The 25,028-nt window shown below is 37.7% G+C and overlaps 3 protein-coding genes across 3 annotated transcripts; 2 read left to right on the top strand and 1 right to left on the bottom strand.

The window, feature by feature from the left end:
- Positions 1-3,882: 3,882 nt before the first annotated feature.
- Positions 3,883-13,221, top strand: LOC127792102 (lipoyl synthase 2, mitochondrial). Its single transcript, XM_052322454.1, has 4 exons — positions 3,883-4,507; positions 6,150-6,361; positions 10,299-10,678; positions 12,872-13,221. The coding sequence occupies exons 1-4, from the start codon at positions 4,050-4,052 to the stop codon at positions 12,977-12,979; spliced, it is 1,158 nt and encodes a 385-aa protein (XP_052178414.1). The 5' UTR covers positions 3,883-4,049; the 3' UTR covers positions 12,980-13,221.
- A 121-nt stretch (positions 13,222-13,342) lies between these two features.
- Positions 13,343-15,553, top strand: LOC127792103 (uncharacterized). The gene is made up of 2 exons (XM_052322455.1): positions 13,343-13,484; positions 13,565-15,553. The coding sequence occupies exon 2, from the start codon at positions 14,448-14,450 to the stop codon at positions 15,297-15,299; it is 852 nt and encodes a 283-aa protein (XP_052178415.1). The 5' UTR covers positions 13,343-13,484; positions 13,565-14,447; the 3' UTR covers positions 15,300-15,553.
- A 2,659-nt stretch (positions 15,554-18,212) lies between these two features.
- On the bottom strand, positions 18,213-21,704 carry LOC127791431 (uncharacterized). The gene is made up of 2 exons (XM_052321306.1): positions 21,171-21,704; positions 18,213-18,574 (listed from the first exon to the last, which is right to left on the bottom strand). Exons 1-2 carry the CDS (start codon positions 21,456-21,458, stop codon positions 18,416-18,418), a joined length of 447 nt encoding a protein of 148 aa, XP_052177266.1. The 5' UTR covers positions 21,459-21,704; the 3' UTR covers positions 18,213-18,415.
- Between the last annotated feature and the right edge of the window lie 3,324 nt (positions 21,705-25,028).

The following is a 25,028-nucleotide window of genomic DNA, read 5'->3' as shown; positions in this document are numbered from 1 at the left end:
TATATATATATATGTACATGCTTAATGATTTTCATTGTACGTAAGGAAATGACACAAGTAATGAAAAGATTTAGCATTATAATACCTGCAAGCCAACCACAAAGCACAATTTTTCCACCTTAACTGTTTCTCATGAGTGAAAAATAGAGAGAGTTTACTTACTTGAAATCTTTAAAGTTCACTCTTGATTTGCAAGTGGAAGAGTCTTAGAGGCCCATGACGTCAATGTGCCAAAAATCCTAGTTAATTATCAATGACGTTAAAAATTTTTCAATAATCTTTACCTTCTAAACATGGACTCCATTTCACTACTATTTTTCTTAAGTAAATTTATTATGATACTACATGTATAAATAGTATTAAATAAAAAAATATAAAGAAAACATTTACAATATAAACCTACTAGTGAAACATTACCCATTTATGAATCTAAACAGTTAGCCCTTACGAAGACAACAAACATAAATTGAAATTCTTAGCACTAAAATCACGTGAATACAATTTTGTGAGCTAAATAACTCATAGAGATTACATTCTCAATTATTAAATTCACATCAAGATTCAGATTACAAGACCCTCAAAATATTTTTCCAAATTTACAAACAGAATTTATTTTTTCTTTTCTGGCAGCATGCAGTAAAATATTTCAAAAATCATTTAAAAATAAGAATCGATATTATAAAATTATAAATTTTACACATGATGTAGTAAACTCTTATAAGGTCGTCAATATAAAAAATTGAGCTTATTACAGAAACGTTTGGGGTTCCAAAACATTTTTTCTATCCTGCAAAATACTCTTCTCATATGAATTGTCAAGTATACGAAAAATGTCATAAATACTTATACAAGTCTCCAAATGATTTCATTTCAACTCTAGATGATAGACAACTCACAGAGGGTCATTTTCCAATTTGAATCTTCCCAAAATTCAATATATACAATTTTTGACAAATTTTTAAAGTAAGAGTAGAAAAGCTGTTGAATCTGGGCAGCATTATTGTTCCATTAAATCTATCAAAATTACATGCCTATAATACCCAATCAATATAAAATCAAACCTATCATATGTATTCTGTCACATCTATGTATATATTTGTATATAAAATATACATCCTATTAAAGGTTGATTTGGGGAGAATTAAATAAAAGTATAGTTACCTTTTTTTTTTTTTTTTTTTCTTCTTCTTCTTCTAGGATATGTGGGTTGAGGGAGAAGAGAGAAGTGAGATGGGTGAAGGAGACAGAGAAGTGAGATGGGTGAGGGAGAGAGAGAGGACGTGAGGTTTGGGGAGGGGAAAGATATATTAGGGTTTTCTTTTCTTTTATTAGGTTTTGAGTTGGGTGGGCTTTATTTGGACTTTTGGGTTATTTTATTTATTTTATTTTTCTCACTTATTGGGCCAAGAATTAAGCCCAACACTAAATTAATTGGTGTTTTAGATTCTACTAAAATGCTATTAAAATTTGCAACTCAAATTAATGTATTTAACCATTTGAATTGGTTTGATAAAAAAATAATACACTTAGAAATTTTTAAATCAATAATAACACATTGAACCCCATAATAACAAATTATAATTTATTATTATTATTATTATTATTATTATTATTATTATTATTTTATTTTTATTTGACACATTGAGCGTGACGACGTCCATTTCCTTCCACTATAATACAAGGCTCAAAAGTTTTGACAGTAATAATTATGATTTAATCATTTATTATGGCATAAGAAATAAAATTACGCAAAATTTATAAATACATGTAAAATGGACACTGGTGTTACACAAACAGTACACATGAAAGTTTTTACGTAGTTCGACAGAATGATATCTAGTCTACGATTGTTCTTTGGTTATTTGACAAAGTAACAGTGTGTTATTATTGTTCTCCCTTACAATGGTGTTTTGACTCCTATTTATAGTGTGTGGTGTTAACAATTTTTACAAAATCCATAAATAAAAGGATAATGTTATGGGGAACAAAGTATCCTTATCAAGTCCATAAAATCGGGAGTAAGTTTGTATTACCAGAGATCTGGTTTTGTCTTAGATAAAATAGGTGGATCCTACCTTAATTTTTTTGCGATTTTTATATTATTATAAAATTGAACAGTTTAAGCCAGCAAGCTAGAAGTATTGTTTAAGAGTTTGCTTGGTTCTGTGATCTGAGATCGGGTCTCAACGACATGTGACCTTGCTCTAACGAGCTCGGCTTGGGCCTATTGGGATTCGAGAGATTGGGCTGGCCTATCTAGCCAAGTCCAGCCCATAAGAAGTGGTCCAAAAAATACCTATAACAATTATATTTGTTATCTTATATATCTTAATATTAATGTGATTGTTTGCTATATATTACCATGTGGCACATTAATTTTCAATTTGGACAAATAGGTCCAAGATAATGTTAGACTAAGTCTAACTAGATAGATATTGTAAATTATTTAGATATTAAAAAACTCGTGACAAACATGTCTAAAATAATGTTATTTTTTTAACGAGCTTACTATATGAACATTCTAACTTATCTACTTAGTCAAGACCAATTTTTATCTCCCAATTACTCAAAGATTTGAATGTCTTCGGATTCTTAAAAATGCACGTATAGATGATAGTCTGTGTGGCAATAGAAATATAGCAACAACAACTCCAACTAAATGGATTTAACTAAATAAATTATAATTCATCAATTATTACGGTGATTTTTTTTTTTTTATAAATTCCTTGTATCTATCATATCTAAAAATATCCTATCAAGTTTTATTTTTAGGTTATTTTGTTTGTTGCTTTTTTTAAATACTTGTTGTCACTCATTTACTTTTCTTATAGCAACTTTTGTTGGAATTCTAGATAAATTGACCATATATCCTCTTAATTTTGTCTATTTGGGTTAAACTCTAACTGAAATTAAAATTTGCCCAATCAATATTTAAATTTTTTAAAATTAGCCATGACACTTTTTTAAATGGACAAAGTTTAGGGGTGTTATGGCTAATTTTTTTAAAAAATATATAAATTAATTTATAAATTTTAAAATTTAAGATATGCTTGAACTAGAAGTGGAGGTGTCAAAAGGGCCGGGCCGGGCCAAAGAAATTGGGCCCACAACTGGGCCCAGCCCGTGGCCCACTGGGCCCTTATGGGCCAGTCAGTTAGGCCCTTACTCATTTTTTTTAATTATGTTATTCTTTAGTAATTATTGATATTGAATATTAAAAAATTTACATTTCGTAATATATATAAATAATAACCATCAATTTATTTAAAAATTTTAAGTTAAATTTTTTATATATTCAAATTATAAATAAACATTCTCCTTTTTATATGTATATTATTTTTCATATCAATTCACAAGAAAATTTATAAGGCATATAAAATTTTAGAATATAAAATGATAAAATAATATTTAAAACTTAAGAATTTAAGATATAAATATTTTTTTTTAAAAAAATTAATTTTTATATATTTATTATTTTAATATTTATATATGTATACATTATATGCATTATTTTTAAAAAAAATTATTAAAAGAAAGAGAAAAAAAGGGCTGGGCCCGGCCCGCTAGGCCCTGTGAGCTAAGGGCCCAGCTTGGCCCCCCTTAGGGGGGCCGTGGGTCGAGTCGGGCCGGGCCCTATCCATGGCAGTAGGGCCCGATTCGTTTAAAAAGCCCGTGGGTCGACTCGGACTGACCGGATCGACCCTTTTGACATCTCTAACTTGAACCAAGGAATCAAAGTTCATAGAGTATTTTATCAATTTACCTTTATATTAATTGGATTAAATATATTTTATTTTCAATAAAAATCACTATAATATTATTATTAAAAAATTTACCTTCACAAGTGGGGAGAGAGATCAGAGATGGTTGAAGCACTCGGGGCGATCGTATCTGACCAATCCGAACAGGGCAATTCCTGTAAATTCCAAACTGCCACCAACCAACGACTCGAGCGAGGGAGGGAGAGAGAGATAAACCTTCCTCACCTTCCGATTCACAGAACAGAATAAGAACCTCCCAATTCTCCTCCTCTTTGTCGAGAGACAGAAATGCAGTCTTTGTGGTTCACATCCCTCTCTCGATCCCTAAAATCCACCGCCAGTCTCCCCCCTCTCCTCTCTCTCTCTAATCTCTTCTCCTCTTCCCCCTCCCTCGTCGATTCTCCCAATCCACCTCCTCCTGCCCAAACCCTAGAGGGCCTCCGCCGCCGCCTGGCTTCCGAGTCTCCCACGCTCGCCGACTTCATCCGCCTCCAGTCCGATGCCGAGTACTCGATCGAGGTCGGCACCAAGAAGAAGCCCCTCCCCAAACCCAAATGGATGAGAGAGTCCATCCCTGGTGGCCCCAGGTACACTCAAATCAAGCGGAAGTTGCGCGAGCTGAAGCTCCACACCGTCTGCGAAGAGGCTCGTTGCCCCAATTTGGGGGAGTGTTGGTCCGGCGGCGAGACCGGCACCGCCACCGCTACTATTATGATCCTCGGAGATACTTGTACCCGCGGTTGCAGGTGATCCATTTCATTTCCTATTCTTTCCATTTTATTTTTTATTTCGTTATTCAATTTCCGAGGTTGTTTTTCCCGACGAACGTTGTTCTTCCAATGATTTATCTTTGATGACTGACCTTGTGGGAAAATAGGTGCTCTTTTTTTCGTTGGAATTACAATTGAAGCATCAGTTCATTTGCTACTTGTTTGTGCACTGACAAGTACTAGCATGTTGTTTAAGTAATTCAACAATTTGCTGTCTTACATTCTTTTGCCTTGGGGTTTGAACACGCAATATTGGGCATTGGGATCTGTTGTACAGTCGTGAAGATGAAAACTTGATTGACCGACCAAGCAAAATAGGGGGTTATTGTGACGTTGTAACTTGAGAACAAGTGGACTCTGAAATGATGCCCTTTGGGAAGTCTGCTTTTGACATTCAAATTTGGATACATTCTACCTCATTTGCTTATTAGGATAAAGAGTTGGTCATTGTTAAAGTACATGAGCTGTTACTGGGTTTTGAATGGATATTGCCACTTGTTAATTACATAATAGTGAAATTTGTTGCTCACATTTCAAGTGCTTAACCAATCCCAACACTAGGAGTTGCATCACTATTAGCTTTATTTAGATCAAATAGGGAGACACCATACTTTAATAACTTATACTTGCAAGGAACTAAATTTTTACTATTGAATTAGATGTAGAACTATTTTGTTGCAAACAACCAAATTTAGCAAATTTCCCGGACAGTAAGAAAAGCACCAAACTTGTTTTGTATGTGTTCCGAAAACTGTAACCATATTTTAGAACTGAACTGACATACGGGAAAGTAAACTGATTGATTAGAAGTACAAGTAGAGCCAGAGGAGTCATCAATGGCTATCATTTTGCCAGTGCAACTACATCAACTAGGAAATGCCCATATTAAGTTGTTCGTCATAATTGGAACAGAGCACAAATTAAAAAAAAATGATTGTTTATTTTCTATGATTCCTGAAAGCAATGATAGAAATCCCTTTTTATCCCGTTCTTCTATAGTTGATGTTTAATTGGTCCTTGCAAGTAGTTCTTGGTAATTAGTTTAACATTGACGGAGACATCGTATTTGGAGTGAATTGACTGGACCAATCATCATGAAAGATACCTTTTAAGCAATGAACAGAATTCTCCATACCATCAGAAACTCTATTATACCTTTCAAGAACCAAAACGCCAATGAGTAAGGTTCATCTTGAGAAAGCACGGTACGTCTAAGGTTAAGTTTGGAAGCTGCAAAAAATGCAGTATCACATCACCTACCCCATGAGCTAAGTAAATGAAACATCGAGGCATATCTCACACACTAATCACATGGAACTTATTTACATGCACTTTGTGACACCAAAGATTGTTTCACTTTTCATTGATTCCATCTTTGTATGTCTATGCAGGATCCTCTCTTTAGATACTTTGATTATCATTTAGCCTAGTCATAGCGACCATGCCCCTAGCATGTATATGTGCAATGTGTATGGCATTTGTCAAACTTAACATGAAACACAAGGCAACTTTTATACTAACAAAGTGAAAAGAAAATAGAACTATCTTATGCTTGTGTCTGGGTCTGTTTAATTCATTATTTTGCTTTATTATATGCCTAAGACTTGAAACCTTGCAGATTCTGCAACGTGAAGACATCTCGCACTCCCCCTCCTCCAGATCCAAATGAACCCTCCAATGTTGCAGAAGCCATTGCATCCTGGGGTTTGGATTATGTGGTGATAACTAGTGTTGACCGTGATGATTTACATGATCAAGGAAGTGGTCATTTTGCTGAGACAGTGCAGAAATTGAAGATATTGAAGCCAAATATGCTAATTGAAGCCTTGGGTTTGTATCATTTTGTTCCTAATTCACATAATTGATGTTACCATGGCACCCTAAACTTAAAACATCTTCAACTGCAAACAACTAGATTTAGAGAATGGTGATAGTTGTCATGATCCTAGGGCTTAACCTAGGATCAGTTTGGGAATCGGAAGAATCCGATTCAGCTAAGCCAAGAACAGAAGGGTATTAAGGAGCAAATTGGAAGAATGAGGGAGAGACTAGAAGAAATGTTAGGGAGATTAGAGAACAGAAAAAGAGGGAGATGAAGATCAAGAAAGGGGAGAGAATTTGGAAGAAGAGAAAAACAGATTTCAATTCATTAAATTTCTTGGATAAGGAAACAAACCATTACAACAACCTTTTATAGGCATATTTTCCTTCTAACAGCCTAGCACATGCTCCCATATGCTTCTAACCACTTGCTAAAATACCTAAAATATCTTCTAACAACTATTATCAACCTATTACTATATTTCCCTCTATAGATTCTTGGGTCATGACAATTCCCCCCTCCTTGAGAGAGTTCTTGTCCCCAAGAACTTACAACAATTTAGCCATTGCTCCTCAACCAATACCAACTCTCTCTAGCTTGGTTGTTCTTTCTTTTATCATTCCCTTTCTAGGCCGTTTCTTCTTTGTTCTTGGATACTCCTCAGCTGAAACAATAATGATAACCAGTGCAATCAAAGCTGCATCTTCCTCCAAGGAGCAACATACCATTTCCCGTGGGTTGGTGATAGCTACCAAATTAAGATAGCTTGTACCAATAGATTGAGGATCCATTATGATGTCAAATCCAATCAATATATCCTCATCTAGTGCCTTCATTGAATTTAGCTGCTCCTGGTCACAGGCAACAGCTGAAACTTGCAGTTCTTCAGCCTTCAATTGATGTTGCTTCTCAACCTCAAAATTTACAGCAACATTGTGGCACATTTTAGGATCAGTTCTACACACCTTCACAACATTGAAAGATATTTCAGTTACATGCACTTCTCCTTCAAAAGGATTCGTGGGCTCCTTTTGATCTGCTGTCCTATCAACCTGATCAATATAATTTTCCTTGAGATTGTGCTTTTCACCACCAAAATTACTCTCAATATTGCAGCCATCTTTCTGGTCACTGCTGCCTCGGTCAAAATGTTTCTTTTTCTGCCCAAAGTCTAGAGTAGGCAGTGAATCGATCGTTCGTAATCTTGTCTCCTCCTTCGGCTGCTCCACTCTAAGGAATTCTTCCTTGTTAAAACTTCCGTGATAATCATCAAAGTATTCTACCGGAAAGTTGTAATGATACTTCTTAATAAGTATCATCGCAAACTCTTGCAGCTTCTCACGGAACATACGACCAAATTCTTCGCACTCTTCATAAATCCCATTGCTTGTTCCTTTGTCCCTGTTGCTGCCAACTGAAAATGCAGCCTTCTTTGGTTGCCATTGAGGCTCCATTCCAGCTATAAAGGAAGTTTTCTTCTGCTGCAATTGAAGGCTCATCTGCCCCATGTATGCACTGCCTCCCCTAGCTTCACGAGTTGGATACCCCCACTGAAAATGCAGCACTAGTCCGTTGCAATTGAGGCTGCTCTCTTGCATGAAAATTAACCACTGAAAATGCAGCATCATTCAGCTGCAATTGAGACCCCATTTGTTTCATGTGTGCCCTGCTTCCCTTAGCTGATTTTTCACAATCAGCATACTTTGAAGACCAAGGAGCTATGTACATACTACTCTTCTTTGCCTTTCCCATTCAAACAAAGTTAACCAAAATTCAAAGTCAAAACTACCCTTTGTTTACCTTACTAGCAACCTAGAATTCAATTGGAATCACTTCCTATTACGCCTGCAGAAATTCGAACACTGACTGTCAGCTTCACCACTGGAATCGACTGCTCGAATTTGCTTTTCCTTCCACGTTCGGCCTCAGCTTTCAGCCCAAGCTCAATCTCTGTAACCTTAGGAAAGTGATCGGTGAGTAGTTGTCGGAACTTCTAGTTCCATTGACTCACTGGACTCTAGAATTCGCTGCTCAATGAATTCACCAGAGTTGCCGAAAACACCGTCGGACCAGCCAGGCCAAGTTGCCTTCAATCCTTCTCAACCTGGACCTTAACTATGGAAACTGATTTCCCTACCTTACACTCAAGTCAAAATCGCAGCCAAAGAACAACTACTGCCCAATCACCGTCCAAGGCTCCCAGCACAATTTGCAATCGCTTCTGATTCCAAAATCACCAGAATTCACTACCAGATCAATCGCTACACCTACTCCCGAGTCCAAATTGCAACACCCACTCCAATCACGACCTCCTGGCCGTCTGCGTCAACTCCAATGGACTCGAGATCGCCTCAAGACGTCCACACTCTTCGTCCGCTATAGTCACGAAGGCCTATTGGTCCGCGTCACCTTCGACAGATTGTCGCCTCTGGGATCGTCTGGGCTGCTCGCCTTCCTTGAGCGAATGCGATGCAATCAACGAAATTATGCGGAATTGAGAATTCGGTGGTTGCAGTAGCTTACGACTTGGCTTCCAAGTCCGTTGAAGCTGCGTTCCCTTCCACTTCGAGCAAGACTTACTGAAATTCGTGGCCAAGCGTCAATGGTCAGCTACGTCTTCAAGACTTGAACACACTTTCGGAATTCTCAAGCTGAGAGCCACTCCTCTGTCGAACTCACGGGAAGCTGAATTCGCTTAGCTTTGCTTCATCATACGAACAAGTCGGATCAGAATGACTAAAATGGTCTCCTCGTTTGATCAATGCGAATCTGGCTCGCTGAAAATCACTCGAGACTTTGCTTCGATCATGCCTTCCTTCTCTCTATCAACTCACGATTAAAGTGACTTCAATATTACCAGTGGAGTTCCCACCCAATCACCGACCACTGGTTGGAATTCACTTGAATTCTTGAATTGGTCTTGATTCCTTTCGAATGCTTGCACTCGCCTATCACACCGTAACCAAGGAAACTCGTTGGAGTCCTTGTATTTGTTGGAATCACTTAACACAGAGAACCGCTGAGAAACAGTGGCTCTGATACCAATTTGTCATGATCCTAGGGCTTAACCTAGGATCAGTTTGGGAATTGGAAGAATCCGATTCAGCTAAGCCAAGAACAGAAGGGGATTAAGGAGGAAGTTGGAAGAATGAGGGAGAGATTAGAAGAAATGTTAGGGAGGTTAGAGAACAAAAAAAGAGGGAGAGAATTTGGAAGAGGAGAAAAACAGATTTCAATTCGTTAATTTCTTGGATAAGGAATCAAACCATTACAACAACCTTTTATAGGCATATTTGCCTTCTAACAGCCTAGCACATGCTCCCATGTGCTTCTAACCATTTGCTGAAATATCTAAAATATTTTCTAACAACTATTATCAACCTATTACTATATTGCCCTCTATAGATTCTTGGGTCATGACAATAATTTGATTTGGGTGCACGCTGTATAGGCTGATTAGAGCATAAGAACTGCTGCATGATATGAAAACATGAGTTATGATTTTACTGGTACACTAGCAATGTCTGTCTCAGCAGCTTTTAAGTTTATTATGTTGTTATACTTTTCTAGAAAATAAAAATAGAGCAGTAGAGTGGCCAGTGTAATGTTGCTGGAGTATGGATAACACCATTGGTTTGTTAGGTCTGATCTATTTACTAGTTGGCCGCTGAATCTTTGGTTCCTAAGGTTATGTGCACTGGTTAGTTAAAAAAGCAGGGGAAGACAGAGTGATGGCATCTTGACCATATTTGTGCAACTGTGTCAAGCTTGATTATACTTTTTGATTCTAATTAGAGCATTGATCCATGTGAATGTGCATTGCTAGATTATATTCAACTCTGTTGTTCATAGGAAAAAGGAGAAACTCTGTTGTTCATATGCAACTCCAGTAGTGGAACATTTCTTCCTTTTGTTAATCCTGCCAGTGTGATTTTGTTTGTGCAGTTCCTGATTTTCGAGGACATGCTGAATGTGTAGAGAAAGTTGCAAAATCTGGATTGGATGTTTTTGCTCATAATATTGAAACAGTTGAAGAACTTCAGAGTGCTGTACGAGATCACCGTGCCAATTTTAAGCAATCTATTGATGTTCTAGTGATGGCCAAGGACTATGCTCCTGCTGGCACACTTACGAAAACTTCAATAATGTTGGGGTGTGGGGAAACACCTGAGCAAGTGGTGCAAACAATGGAGAAGGTGAGGGCAGCAGGTGTAGATGTGATGACATTTGGTCAATATATGAGACCATCAAAGCGTCATATGCCAGTATCTGAATATATAACCCCTGAGGCTTTTGAAAAGTATCAAAGTCTTGGCATGGAAATGGTTTGTTCCTCGATCCTTTAATTCTGAGTTTATGATTTTGGTACTTGTTTTAATTTCTCCCTGAAGGCTGCTTGTACTCATGGTTTTAGCCTTTTAGGTAAGACATTTTATTTCAAAATTGGCATGACCTTTATTTCAGTTGGTGAAATATGACTGCTAGTAAAGAGCTTCTCTCTTGCTTCCTCCCCAATTTTCTTTTTGAAGAATGAAGAACTTACTGATATGGATGGCGTGCAATTAACTGAATATCTAGTGTAGCATTTTTCAGTTATAACCATGAATGTCAACATTGTGATTGTACCAAAAAAGACCGCAAGTATATCAACTTCTACAGTATGGTGAATAGTTCAAATATTAGAAGCGACAAACCTAAATTTTTCAAAAAAATAAATAATAAGAGAAGGTAGAAATATCATTTTAAAACAAAATGAATAACGTAAAACTCCATGAATTGTACTCTCTCTCATAAGTTGGACCGCAGCTTAGATGGTAGAGCTCTCACACAAACACTGAAATGAACTGGAAGAATCTTTTAGTGAAAAGAACTGCACCTCCAATCAAACAGATTAAAAAGCATGGAGAAGTAAAGCGGATTTAGTGAAACTTGTCCTTGGTTTCCTGCTGCATGTATTATGTTATTGTGCATAACCTTTACATCTGTGATAGAGGACAGTATTTAGAGATTTGGAGTAATGTTGCGCAAAGTAAATAGTTCATAGTGGGTTTGGGAGAAGGGAAGTTTTGAGGTTCAAGAACCAGAAAGATAGGAGAAAGGTTTTAGTGTTATTAGGAGGTTAAGTGTATGTAATTGGGTTGGTTTTGAAAATGTGGCAAGTTTTTGGTTTCATAACAAGATTTTGAGTTTTGTTGTCTAATCCCAAGGATCTACATTAAGCCCTTACCTCTTTTGTCCTAGAAAAGGATAAACTCACTAAACATATTTAGGTGGAGATGTGGTGTTTGCTACTTGCAGATGATATTGTATTGGTAGATGGGACAAAAAAATGTGTGAATACTAGCTTGAGAAATGGGTGACCAACACTTTGAAGCCTAGTGGTTTTAAGTTGAGTAAAAACCGAATATATGGAATGTGAGTTTAGTGAAATTGTAAGTGTGGATCATGTTATGGTAAACTGGAAGTTCAAACCGTACCAATATAAGATCAGTTTAGATATTTTGGATAAATCATCTAAAAGATTAAGGATTAATGTGGATGCCCATAGAATTAAAACAGAATAGTTAAAATGGAAAATTGCATCTGATGTTTTATGTGATAGTAAGATGTCATTGAAGGTAAAGAAAAATTTTACAAGATAGTCATGAGACCAACTCTATTGTATGACATCAAATGTTGAACAATAAAGCATCAACATGTGCAAAATATGAGTGTTATGGAGATGAGAATGTTAAAATGGGTGTGTGGCTATACAAGAAAAGATAAAATTAAAAATGTGGTTATTCATATAAGGTTAGAGTGGCTCCTATTGAAGATAAGAAATGTGAAAAATCATTTAGATGGTTTGGTCATGTGGGTAGAAGACTAATAAAGGTTCCTCTGAGGAGAGTTGATGGAATGGAATAACTATCTAGTAAACGAGGTAGAGGAAGACCAAGAAAAATTTTGTGGGAGAAACTTTGATATGGTATTCGTTATAAAAAGGCTTTACAGTAAGGTTATAGATACAAATGAATGACTTGCTAGAATTCATGTAGCCAATCCCACATAATAGAAGAAAGGCTTGTTATGTTGGTGTAATGTTGGAATTATCTGCATGATAATTATTTTTCTTGCGTTTACTCCATGTAATTGCTAGGGAAAAGAATAGGGAAGTTATAAGGAAAAACTTTTATAAGTCAGATTTGTTTCTGTTGGAATTATCTGCATGATAATTATTTATGTTGTGTTTGCTCCTTGGAATTGCTAGGGAAAAGGATAGGAAAGTGATAAGGAAAAACTTTATAAGTCAGATTTGTATCATTAAGGCGAGGTTGGTTTCTAAAGTTTCTGAAAAATGATAACAGATTGTTTACTTGTTTAAAAAATGGAGAGGATTAGGCAAAACAACATCTAGGCCTAAATTTTTTTTTTCATTGCAACTTGGAAGAAAAAATTAAGGTACCTTCTTGAATGCTACTCTTAATACTTTTTAGTTTAATTATCATCATAGATAAGGTTCTGCATTGATTTTGCAGGGATTCCGTTATGTGGCATCAGGTCCCATGGTCAGGTCTTCGTACAAGGCAGGGGAATTCTACATCAAATCCATGATAGAATCAGATCGGGCAGCATCCTCTTCATAGAGTTGCTGTCTCTTGATTAAAGTTCAATTAATTTTTTTGTTTCCTCATATTGTTCAGCATTATATCCATGTAACTTCTGGGAAATGTTACATGACTCAACCACACTTCAGGAGCTATTTGAAGTGCATGTTGAGCAAGGGATGATTAAAGGCATGCCTTGGTGTTAGATAAGCTTTTCCTAATGCTTAATCACAACCTGTTTAGTTGTATATCCAAATTAAATGTAGTTATCATCTTGTACTGCCCTGTGTTTCCATGTCTGCTCTTTACCTGGTTAATGATGCCAGTAACACACTTCCATTTATTTTCAATAATGCTGTTACATATGTCCAAGTATATGTTGGTGTGTTACAATGCTCTTACGCACGTATCAGTTTGCTAACTATCCCCTAATTACTGGAACCTACCCTGCTGACCTTTTGTTTTCTCAAGACAGTGGATCTACAAGTTTGAATCTACTTGATATGAATGGCATTCCATCGGCCTTGGTCCTTCTTGCGCTTGGGTAAAGAAACAATCTATTGCTCATCTATTTCAATTTTCATTTCACTAGTTTGGGCTGGTCGTCTTACTGAATGTTGGCAGGGTTACTTTGCTGCTGGTCCTGCCAAAAATCGTGGCAAATTCAAAGGAGATTGAGTTATTTGCTCACCCTTCAAGATGCAAACTGGGGACAGTGTGGCTCCTACCAACTCCAAAAAGGGGGAGGCAGCCAGCAGCCTGATACCCTGGTGGTCCTATCATTTACACTAAGGAACAAGCCATTCATTGTCCGGGGCCTAACTTTCAACAAGAAAATTGAGGAAACTAGGCTTCGCGAGGGCGCATTGATATTCCCTCCCACTTTGCGAATTAGTGTGCTCCACATTTAATGATCTTGTTTAGGGAATATAGGCCACCATAATAACTCAGGAAACAGTCCTTGTCCTATTTATTATTTAATAATTGCAGCAAAGTTTCTTCTAGGTAGGTTGAGTTCTAGGCCTAGTCACATCTCTTCTGCCAGTGTTGTTACCTTCACTTTAGGTAGAAAAAACTATGCAAAATAGGGCTGGACCTGAATAGAAACTAAATAGTTTTCAATTCTCATCAGTATTATAGTGGTCTATTGAGTGACTAGAACCGAAATTTATTTGAGAACGAACATTATATTTAAATTTTTATATATTTTCTTGATAGGTAGATGTGTTGTATAGATTGTTGCCTGTTATTATTTTTTTTTTGAAGTGATCATGAATTCTTATTAAAAAAAAAAAAACAATAAAAGGGTGACAGCACTAAGTATCCAAAGTTGGATGGGGGTGGTGTTTTATGTCAAACCCCCAGGAACAATGCCATCCCTCAGTCCCGGATCCCAATACACAGTCCTATACCCCGTCCCCTTATTTTGATATACCCTAAGGGCATCATCAACAGGATCTCTCACACTTTTACTCTGATCTGAGCAGAATTTGCGCCGTTTACCCAAATGGGTTGCTGTCTCAGCACCGGCACCGCGCCCGCCCCCTCCGGTGTTGCCACCAAACCAAACCCAGATGTTATTTCCCCAAATGGGCGTCGCCATCCGCCGGAATCTGACGCCATCCGCGGTGCTCCTTCACCTCTGCCTCCTCTTGAAGAAGAAACTGTGAAGGAAGTGCTCTCCGAAACCCCCATCGCCAAGCCCGCTGTTCTGGCGGCGAATGACCAGTCTGTGATGAGTAACCGGAAAGTGCCGGTGATCGAGGAAGTAATGGTGGAACCCAGTGCCGTGAATCGCCCGGCGGAGGAGATGGTCTCCGTCTCCGAGGTGTCCGAGGTTTCGGAGATGTGTAGCTTCAGCGAGAGCTTGTCGACGGTGGCGGAGAAGAGGGACGACGACGGCGAAGTCACTCAGCGTGTCCCGAGGTCTCCGGCGAAGATCCCGAGAAAGCGCGCCGTCTCCAGCGGGGCCAAGGAGAGAGGGATCAGATCTCCGGCGAGACGCGCCGAGCTCTCGCCGGCTAAAAGGACCCACATCGCGCAGTCGAAGCCAGTCCGAGCCCCCGCGGCGGCTTCCCGGCGCAATGTGGGGCCCCCAAACGCTCTCCGGCGGGACCCCGGCGAGAGTTCCACGCGCAGGTCTAGGTCGCCGGCAACACGCGGCGAGATGGGGCAACCTCGGCCGGTGAGATATAAAAGCCCGGCCTCAACCTCTGCCGAAAGGTCCAGTCTCCGGAGAGCAGGGGCGCGGGCGGAGGACGGCGGGGAGGAAGAGAAACGGAACGAGGAGGTACTGCCGGAGACAACGGAGTCGCTGGAGAACCCTCACGTTTCTCTGGAGTGCTTCATCTTCCTCTAAAAGGCTGAAAATAGCTGCCCCGAACGAGGCTATATTTGTCTTTTTGGTTTGTCCGGCGGACGTCCCCATGAAACGCCGTCGTTACGCCTGAACCCCACAATTTGCGTTAGCTCTGCTCACAACACATTAGGCCTTTTCTCTTTTCACTTGTAGATTCTACTCTCCACCTTCTCAATAGTAAGTAAACAGTTAGTATATTTTAATTTGATAAATTCCCATCTCTTCTTGATGGCCGCGCGGCTGCACATGCCAACCCCCCCTCTCTCTCTCTCTCTCTCTCTCTCTCTCTTTTTAATTTTATTTCTCTATTTTACTCACTATTTGCTAAATAAATAATCTATTTATTTATATAAAATATAACAGTGTTACAAAAGTTCAGGAGAGAGGAAGTTGGTTTAGTATTTTTACAATGATAAATGTGACGAAAGGAATTGAGAGGAAACCTAAGAAAATTTATTGCTATGTATAGGAAACCAAATATAACGATACAATTGATTAGATATAATTTGCCTTTAATTTATGATGTTATCTAAAGAACCTTATGTAGTTATTGAATATCTAACACAATTATTATTATTTTTTTAAATTGGATCTGACTGATACTTGTAATCAATAGGAACACTTTCAACTTTCAACATCATAAGTGTTTTGGGAGAGTTTACCCCAACATCATAAGTGTTCAAATAATATTTATGTAAATTTAAAAATTAAAATTTATAATAATTGTTGAATAATTTATTTTAGAACCATAAATAAATAATATAATTCTAATTTAGTTCATCAACCTTTTGTATGGAGATGATTACCCATGTTTATGTGTTTTTGGGGGCGTGATTATAAATCTTTTCTTGGAACGAATGCTGGGATATGCATGGCAAAGGCCAGGCAACTTTGGGGCGTGCTCTCTGTAGACTAGTAAAAGTGTTCACTTAAAGAGACACACTCACTTTCCTATGAATTCGTACAATACCATGGATTCTAATCAAATGTTATGTATTGCAAGCATAATGAATATTAATACCCCTACTATACTAAGGTGTTTTTGTTGGGCCCCTTCCGATATTGAGTTTACACTTATATTAGATATTTGGTAAGTTTAATAAGAAATGTAATAAATAGATATTTAGTAAATTTACAAGTTTTTCATATTAAGTGCATTGGAAAATATAAAATCACACAAAGTATTTTGGTACATTAGGCGAATTTAAGTATTTTATTAAAAATTATAGTTAGAAATTAATTCAGTTTGATCAATGTACCAAAAAGTACTACTTTTATGTAATCAAATCTATATCAACTCGAACATGTAGTGGTAAAATACCTAAAATTTACATGGAGTATAAGATTTCGAATCAGTGTGAATACTTACTAAAAGGTTTAAGTTTTACATAAATTATATTGAATGTTTAGTTTTGAGTATGTATAGATTGTGTAGGCATCCGAATTTATTCAGAAGTACATTAGGGGGAAGGTCACCTGCACTAAAAGATTAGTCGAGCAAAGTTCGGACATCCCAAGTGAATAAAAAAAAAATCTATATCAGCTCATCAATGTTAAACGAACTAAGTAAAAAAAATATCAAATCAATCTCCTGAAATCTAATCTTATGAGCAGGGCAAGAATTGAGCGAGGCATATGACAACATATACACATGACTTCTTGTTTGTGTTATATGCGAACGGACTGAATAAAGCATAAAGCTGAGGAGCACACTCTAATTTGAGGTTGTAGAGAGGAAAAGGACATAAAAAAAAAAAACTATTAGCACCAAAAAGTTAAAACTTTTCGAGTCGTGGCGATTTTATCAAATCCTTTTAATTTTGACAATTAAGATCAAATTTGTAAGATTAGTAACAATTTTATCCAAATTAAAAAATAGGCTACTCGACATCTTATTTCATTTTTTTATAATAAAATGTTAAATACATTTTTTTGAGTGTGTGAGTTTAATTTTTTTATTGCAGAAAGATCAGTTAAATAAATCACCCTCATGGGCTGCTCGGTCGTGGTCGTACAATTTTGTTAAATACAACTTTATATAACAATTTAATATTTTATTATAAAAAATATATATACTATTCAAATGTAATATATTTGCTGTGTGATTTTAAAAAGAAATGGATTGTTTTAACATTTATGTGCAATATAGCAAAAAAAAAAAATTTGGGTACCTTTTTAAAGGAATATAATATTCTATTTTATATTTCAAAAAATTCTGGTGAATATATATGTATATATTATTTTAGTTGTCTTCATGAAATAATTATTTATTATTGCCTATAAAATGACTTTGTTATCTATTGATTTTTTTTTTTTTTACATAAATTTATGTTTGGACTTTCTAAGAAGGACAATTTTTTTTTTTTTTTTTGGTCCTACTTGGACCACCGTCATAGGCAATGACAGTAGTGACAGTTGAAAATATTTTAACTCTTCCTTCCTATTGCCATTGCACCTAATGTATTTAAACTTTCATCAGATTTTAGAGACTATTTAAAAATAAAATGAGAGTGAGGGTGATTTGCTGTGACGTTATCTAAATAAAATGAGAGTGAGGATGATTTGTTGTGACGTTATCTAAAAAATTGGTCTAACATAGAAGGGACGATTTGTTTGGAGCTATTTAAAAAGAAAATGAGAGTGATTTATTTAGCTGGTCTTCCTACAACAAAAAAAAATAAACTCACACTCAAATAAATGTATTTAACATTTTATTATAAAAAAATATAAATAAAATAAAATAATAGACCCATAGCCCTTTTTTTCAATTTGGATAAAATTGCAACTAACTTTACAAATTCGGCCTTAATAGCCAAAATTAGAAGAATCGGATAAAATCGCCAAAATTAGAAAATTTTTGACTTTTTGTGCTAATAGCTCAAAAAAAAAAAAAAAACAGTTCACCGAAGAGAAGAAGGAAACAAGCGGGAGCCTCTTTGATTCCTATAATCAATGGGTTCAGAAAACAAATACAATTGCCCTTCAGCTCTCCTTGGTGGGATGATTTAAGCATTACCCACACAGACATCTCTACTCACAAGTTCAACTTTCTTTCAGATTTTGTCCAATCTGATGGATTCTAGGCCTCTTGCCTAGCCTCGCCAGTGAGAGGCCTTTCAGCTTGTGACTGAGCTTGAGGACAAGCTGGAAACTGTCTGGTGCTGATGAAAAGGCCGAGCGACGCTCTCCCCAGGACAAGGTCCCGGAGCAGGGTGCGCGATGAAGGTAGGAACTTCATCTCCCGGCATGAGTACTGACATGGCGTGAGTCGTCATCTGCACAAGTTACAAGGGAAGAACAATACAAGAATCTTGTTGAGAAACTAGTGTTTGGAGAAATGGTGAAACCAAATACCAAAATGAGCAGGATAGGAAGAAGCAATATCGAGTGGAGATTTTTCTTTTGATTATATGTCAATTGTTAGCGCGAAATGATGCAAATTCAACGTCTTCCAAACAAGTGGGGAAGCGGGTAAGGCGATTCCAAGATCAGAGAAGCAATCCAAAATTCCCCCAAAAACAAAGTGACCTTAAGGATTTGACCTTTTCCATTCATACGATATCTGGAAGAAAAGCATCATGATGGTAGTTAAGCTTTAACAAGTGTATAATATAATGAGCAGTAAAAGAAGACTGACTTGGCGCCTGTCGATTCCACATCAGTCCTCCACAAATTATGGGTTCTACCGACCTAATTCTAATTAGAGAAGAGGTGACAACAACGATTCATCATTCATTGAATGTTTGGTCAGGGAGGGGGAGAAACACATACAAGTAAATTCTAGGAAAATAATAACAAGGGTGCACGAGAAAGGCCGGGAACATTGATCCAATATAACACAGTCCAAATATATTTGACTAAGTTATTTACATTTTCCTTAAACAATAGGGGGATAGGCATAGGCATTTGTTTCACTTTTCTAGGTCTTCTCCTCAAAAGACACCCAGAGTGCTTAATTAAGATGGCTAGCTAGAGTCTAAAGTGCTAAGCCTATATATATATATATATATATATATAAGAAAGTAGATGAAGGATTATTATGGCTGGTTGTTTATGCAACTCAGACAAGAACACATGCACATGGGAGATGGGAGATGGGACCCTTTAGCCCAGGCCAACCCAGAAAAGCAGTCACAACAGGATGCCTATGGCGCCCTTCACTCCCTCTCCCTCCTGCTAGCTGCTTAAGTTTTTGAAACTGTAAGAAAGTTGGTTAATTAGCCGCTTCTGCATCAATAGCTGGACATGTCGAAATCTCGTTTACTAGATGACATTGAAGCAAACATGATGGCTCATAAAAACTAGTCACGTTATTTGTAGATTGATGTTGTCCAAAGGTTTCATCATATTGCCACCTCAAGGTAGGTAATGAAACAGCAAAGAGGAGCTAAAGTGAGAAGCATGGTATTCGGAATGGAACTCTCAACTTTCTACTTTTTCTCAGGATTATTATGCTAAGATCTTCGATCAAATAAGGTTGCGTTTGGGTGCAGTCTTAATATAATATAATATAATATATTCGCGCAGAATAATGCAGTATTCCATGACCGTGATGTAGTCCACTGCAGAAACTCCAAGTTAAAGCATTCTGCTCATCCTCCATGGAGCCATTTAAACTTAAAATAATCGCCGCTAATCAGGCTCCTTAAATTTTGCAACCATAACCATCCCACTAATCCAACAATCAATCAAGAACTTTAATATACTACATAGAAATCAAGCATTTGTTCCTAATATATATATGCGTGAAGCATAGAATATGCTAGTTGTAGCAGTTGGATGAAAATGAATTCACAAGTTAGAGGAACAAAACAACCAAACTATATATTATCCTTGTGCAAATTTAGTGAGGAACTTTAATTTATATATTATCCTTATGGCAACAAATTCACCAATGAGAGGCCAATTTTCTAATTGCTGCTCCAGTACCCAAAACAGAAAGGCTTGTCTGATAGTTGAGTTCATTTGCTGGGATACATCCAACATACGAACAAACCAAATTGAAGTCTCATCAAAATGGACGTTTTATTTATTACAAGGGGAGTGTTAAAAACCTGCTTGTGTAATGGCGTTTGTTTAAAAAGAAGAAAACAGTTTGCACCTTGCAGCTAGCAAATGATCATAAAAACAAGAAGGAAAATAGAAATGAAGCAAAGAGAGTAGAGTTGGGACTTGGGACCAATGATCTTACTGCCCCCCATTTCATTTCATTCCATGTTAAGAACAAACAGTAAAAGATATTTTCTCAAAGCATAATAAGCACCTATCCATAATTAGCACAACCATTAGTCAAATTGCAAAGATTAGGCATCATTACACACAAAATAAAAGGTAAGTAATTGCCAATTAAACTCAGTTAATCACTTATAATCTACTAATTCAGTTTTTAGAAAACAGAGGCAGCCATGAATTTGCAGAGAGAGTGAGAGAGACAGAGAGAATATGACTACTTCCTCAAGTATTATTAAAAAGGAAATGATGCTCTCCTTGAACCATTTAACAATTGCTTAGCTGTAGAAAATGATTTGTGGCTTATAGTTTTAAATTTTTTTATTAATTTTAACTTGAAAAACTAGTTCAGATGCTAAAATTACATGAATTAATTTTTAATGTAGAAAATTAGAGTCTAACAAAATAGAAAGATGTCGTTTGGGTTATTTGTATTGAAAAAGAGACAAAAATAATTTTAGTTTTTTTTGCATTTTCTAAATTTTTATCTTTTATTCTGAAAATTTGTATATTTCAACAAAATTTCTATTTGTTCATTCAAAAAAAAAAAAAAAAAAAATTGGATTGTTTCCCCCAGTGAAACAGAGGCTTAATTTCACACACGTTGATGGAGGCCGAGAGAGAGAGAGAGAGAGAGCATACTCTGGGAGAAGGGTAATTGAGCTTGCCATCAAACACCATATGGGGGTCAAGATCCCGGCGGTTGGGGCCACCGGTCGCGGCGGATCTCGGGCGGAGGAACCTCTCAAGGATGGCCATGACGAGGAACATGGAAATGAGAACGGCGGTGGCGACGAACCCAAAAGATACGGCGTTCACCGAGTTATCAAGATTTTTGGCCCAATGCTCCGCTCTATCGACCGAACTAACACTACTCACAGGTGCCACACTCGGCGGCACGCTGCTTCTCCATCTGGAATTAACTCCCATTTCCCTCCAATTCCCGCAGAATATCCCCTCTGATATATATCGCTTCTCTCATTACCTATCGGAACACAATCTGAGAGCCAAGCACCAGATTCAGAGAGAGAGAGAGACCCAGCTGCTGATTTTTATGGCGTTTTGGTTGTAACTACTTGGCTGATCAGAGCGTCCATGGCTTCTCAGCTGGAGCCGTAGAGAGAGAGAGAGAGAGAGAGAGCGAGCGCCGTGCTGTGCTGTGTATGGTTGTCCTTTAACCTTCCAAGTCACGGACTTTGCTCATTTAGATCAATGGTTAATTATAATAAACATGTTAATCATATTGGTGTGGCAGCACATTAAAATATTTGTTTTAAAACGAATTCTAAAAGTAAAGCCAACACAAAATAGAAGTATTTTAATTTTAATAAAAAACAATTGGACTTTATTAATACTGTTTATACATACAACTCACGCTACTCTCATTTCTACACCTCTTTCACAATCCAGTGTCAATTATGTTAGAAATCTTCAAAATACAACTTCAACTAAATTCACCCCTTCATTCACAATCTCTGTTACAATTTAAATGTTATTACATTAATGATTATTTATTATAATTATTATTAATCTGACTATAGATTAGTTTCGTGATCTTGTATTTTTAACCCGGGGGCGCTTCCAATTAAAAAAAAAAAACTCAAATAAAAAGTTAATAACAAACAAGGCCTTAACATTGCTGCGCTAATTTTATTTTACTTAATCTGTATAAAGCCCATAATAATCCCCCGAGTGGTCCCCTCTCCATTTTGATGTGAGGGGGCCAACAACTTGGGCCTACAGTGATAGGTGTCAGCAAGGCAGAGCTGATGGGGTGGCTGAGAAGTGGGGCCCAGCTATTACCTGACGTGTCAGATATCTATTGTCGGCTTTTCACAGACTGCATCTCCGTGAGGCCGCAGCGAATCTCCAGATGCCATATGTCCGGAGGCTCAGATTATCTCACCTCATTATTCCCCAAGCATCATCAAATCTCGACCGTCCGTTGGAGGGCATCTATGCCGTCCACGTTTACGTTGCACGTGGCCAAGCGTGAGCCTCTAGGTGATCAGGAGCGAGAAAAAGAGGCCTCGAGTCACGTGGGTATGGGGCCCCCTCGTGGCACCTGCGAGGACTTCCCGCTCACGCGCTCACGTGAAACGGCCTTTTCCTTTCACTTTTGCTCTCGCACGCGCGTTGGCACGTGTTTTCTCTCCTTTGACCGTTAAATACAGTTAAGAGCCTTGCAAGAGTTGGACCATCTTGAGGTTTCAATTAGAATTTTATTTATATAAAAAAAATATTGTTTTATTAATAGCTATATATTTAAAATATTTAAAAAAGTAATTTCGTAATTTGAAAAAAATAAAAGTAATAAAATTTGGTGAAATAAGTTTAATTGCATTTATCAAAGTATTTTTACATTTCGACTAAATTTTTGTAAACATTTGTTAGTCTGAATAAATTTTGGTTATTTTTGAATAATTTTGGTTAATAGGGATGAAATATGTTTTTGGTTGGATTTTGTTATATAAATTTTTTGTTAATTCAGTTTTAGTTGCCAATTGGCTCCATATATATAATTGATCAAAATAATCATTTACTCACCCAAAACTCTAATAATATATAGAAACTTAAATGCATTGATTGTCATGACTACTATTTGAAATACTTGGAAGCACAATAAAGAATGGTTATATGGTGTGCCCATTGACCATTGTGGCCTCTCCCAATCCCATGTTAAAGTCAAAATTTCTTTCAAGCTTTAATGGAAAAATACAACAAATAAAAGACAAAAGCTTATAGATGCAAAGATTCTATAATACAGAAAAGTATACTAAAGGGAGGCTCTATGATAAGACTGCAAGAGAGACGCAAAACAGAGGGTAGACTTGAGATTCCGTATCCAAGCCGACAGTTTTGACTAAAATTAAAAAGTTACCTCATAAATTTTCAAGACATAAATAGGGATTAAACAGGTAATATGTTAAATTCATAATTATTATTATTATATGATTATAATAATAAATTTGTAAAAAGAGAAGATCATCAATGGATGATCTTTTTATAGATGATTCGAGCAATAGGTGACTCTAATAGATGAGTCTCTCGTGGGTTGAAGCAGTGATGGATGAGTCTCCCGGGGGTAAGAGAAGCGATGGATGAGTCTCTTGAGAGTAGGAGTAGCGATGGGTGACCTGTTGAAAAGAGAATCGGTTAAGGGCGCGGCTGAAAGTTCCTGCGCGGACCCTTCGATATTTAAGTTAGACCCTCGTAGAAGTAAAGTGCTTGAAAACAAGATTGTAAGTGTGAAAGCGTAGATTGCATATCGAATGAGGGAAAAAAACCTCCTATTTATAGCGATAGGAGGGACATCCATGAATCGCGTGTCCCAAGCTTCATAGCAAAAATCTTGGAGAGGCTTTGACCAAGTCTCGTAGGGGTGGTTTTAGGCCGATCCTCTCGAAGGTGTTGGTGCAAAGGGATGGGGCACACGGATGTGGGCATGGTACCACGAGTGACCCTCACTCTAGGGTGTGTGTGAGCGCGGGCATGAGGGAGAGCACGTTGGGCATGCACAGGCTTGGGTGCGAGAAGGTCGTGCGCATGCAGCTGCGCACGGGGGCGCGCTCGGGCAGCTTGCACAGGGGCTCGCAGCTGGGCAACTGTGCATGTGGTCCCGCACGGGCAACCACGCTCGCAAGTAACCCTACACGTTGAGGCGCCCCCCCTCCCATAGTGACCCTCACTCAGGGGGAAGGCTCCCCCTGAGTACCCCTACTCGAGGGTAGGGCCAGGGCACAGCCCCCGCCAGGCAACCGCAAACTGCTGGGCTGCGCGCGCGTTGCTTGGCTACACACGTGCGGGGGCCACGCTTGATGCATGCCTATCGAGAGCCACTCGGGGGTGGCGACCCCCCGAGTGACCTCTTGGGTCACCGGTCTTGCCAGGTGGCGCTCTTTCGGGCTGCCACGTGGCGTTTCTGTGATTCTCCCATTTCTATATTTTTCTATGCATAACAGTAGTGGTGTGTTGTGAGTTCAATTTTCGTTTTATACAATGATGTAAAGTCTTATACCTGTAATTTACCTTTTTTATCGAAATTAAAAACATGAATAGTGGGGGCCACACAAGGACAAACTTCCGAGAAGCTAAACCAGAAACTGAATGGGTATAGGAGGCTCTTGATAGTTTTGGGTCAATTTTCAGAAAGACAGTTCTTGATTGGCTCAGTCGTTGATAAGGGTGAATTAAAATTAAAAAGTGGCTTGGGTTTATGAGGCTAAAATGGGCTGCTTTATTCCCAGGTAGGAGAGATCAAAAGGTCCAAAATAAACAAGGCCCAAGCCCATTCAAAGGGTTAACATAACATAACTTAACTCACGCAAATGAATGACCCTATATCTCAAGTTTCTCCTGTCCTGCGTGACTGTGACCGTGTCTCTATGATAACCCTACATGTAGATATTTTTTTACTCCCTTCGGTGGAATATGGGAGGCCAATTGCCTAAAACCCAAAACCTTTAAGAATCCTACTTACTTAATTCTTCCAATTGTTCA

Source organism: Diospyros lotus, chromosome 15 (genome assembly GCF_014633365.1).
Source record: "Diospyros lotus cultivar Yz01 chromosome 15, ASM1463336v1, whole genome shotgun sequence".
In the NCBI taxonomy this organism is placed as follows: Eukaryota; Viridiplantae; Streptophyta; class Magnoliopsida; order Ericales; family Ebenaceae; genus Diospyros; species Diospyros lotus.
This window is presented reverse-complemented; position numbering and strand designations above follow the sequence as displayed.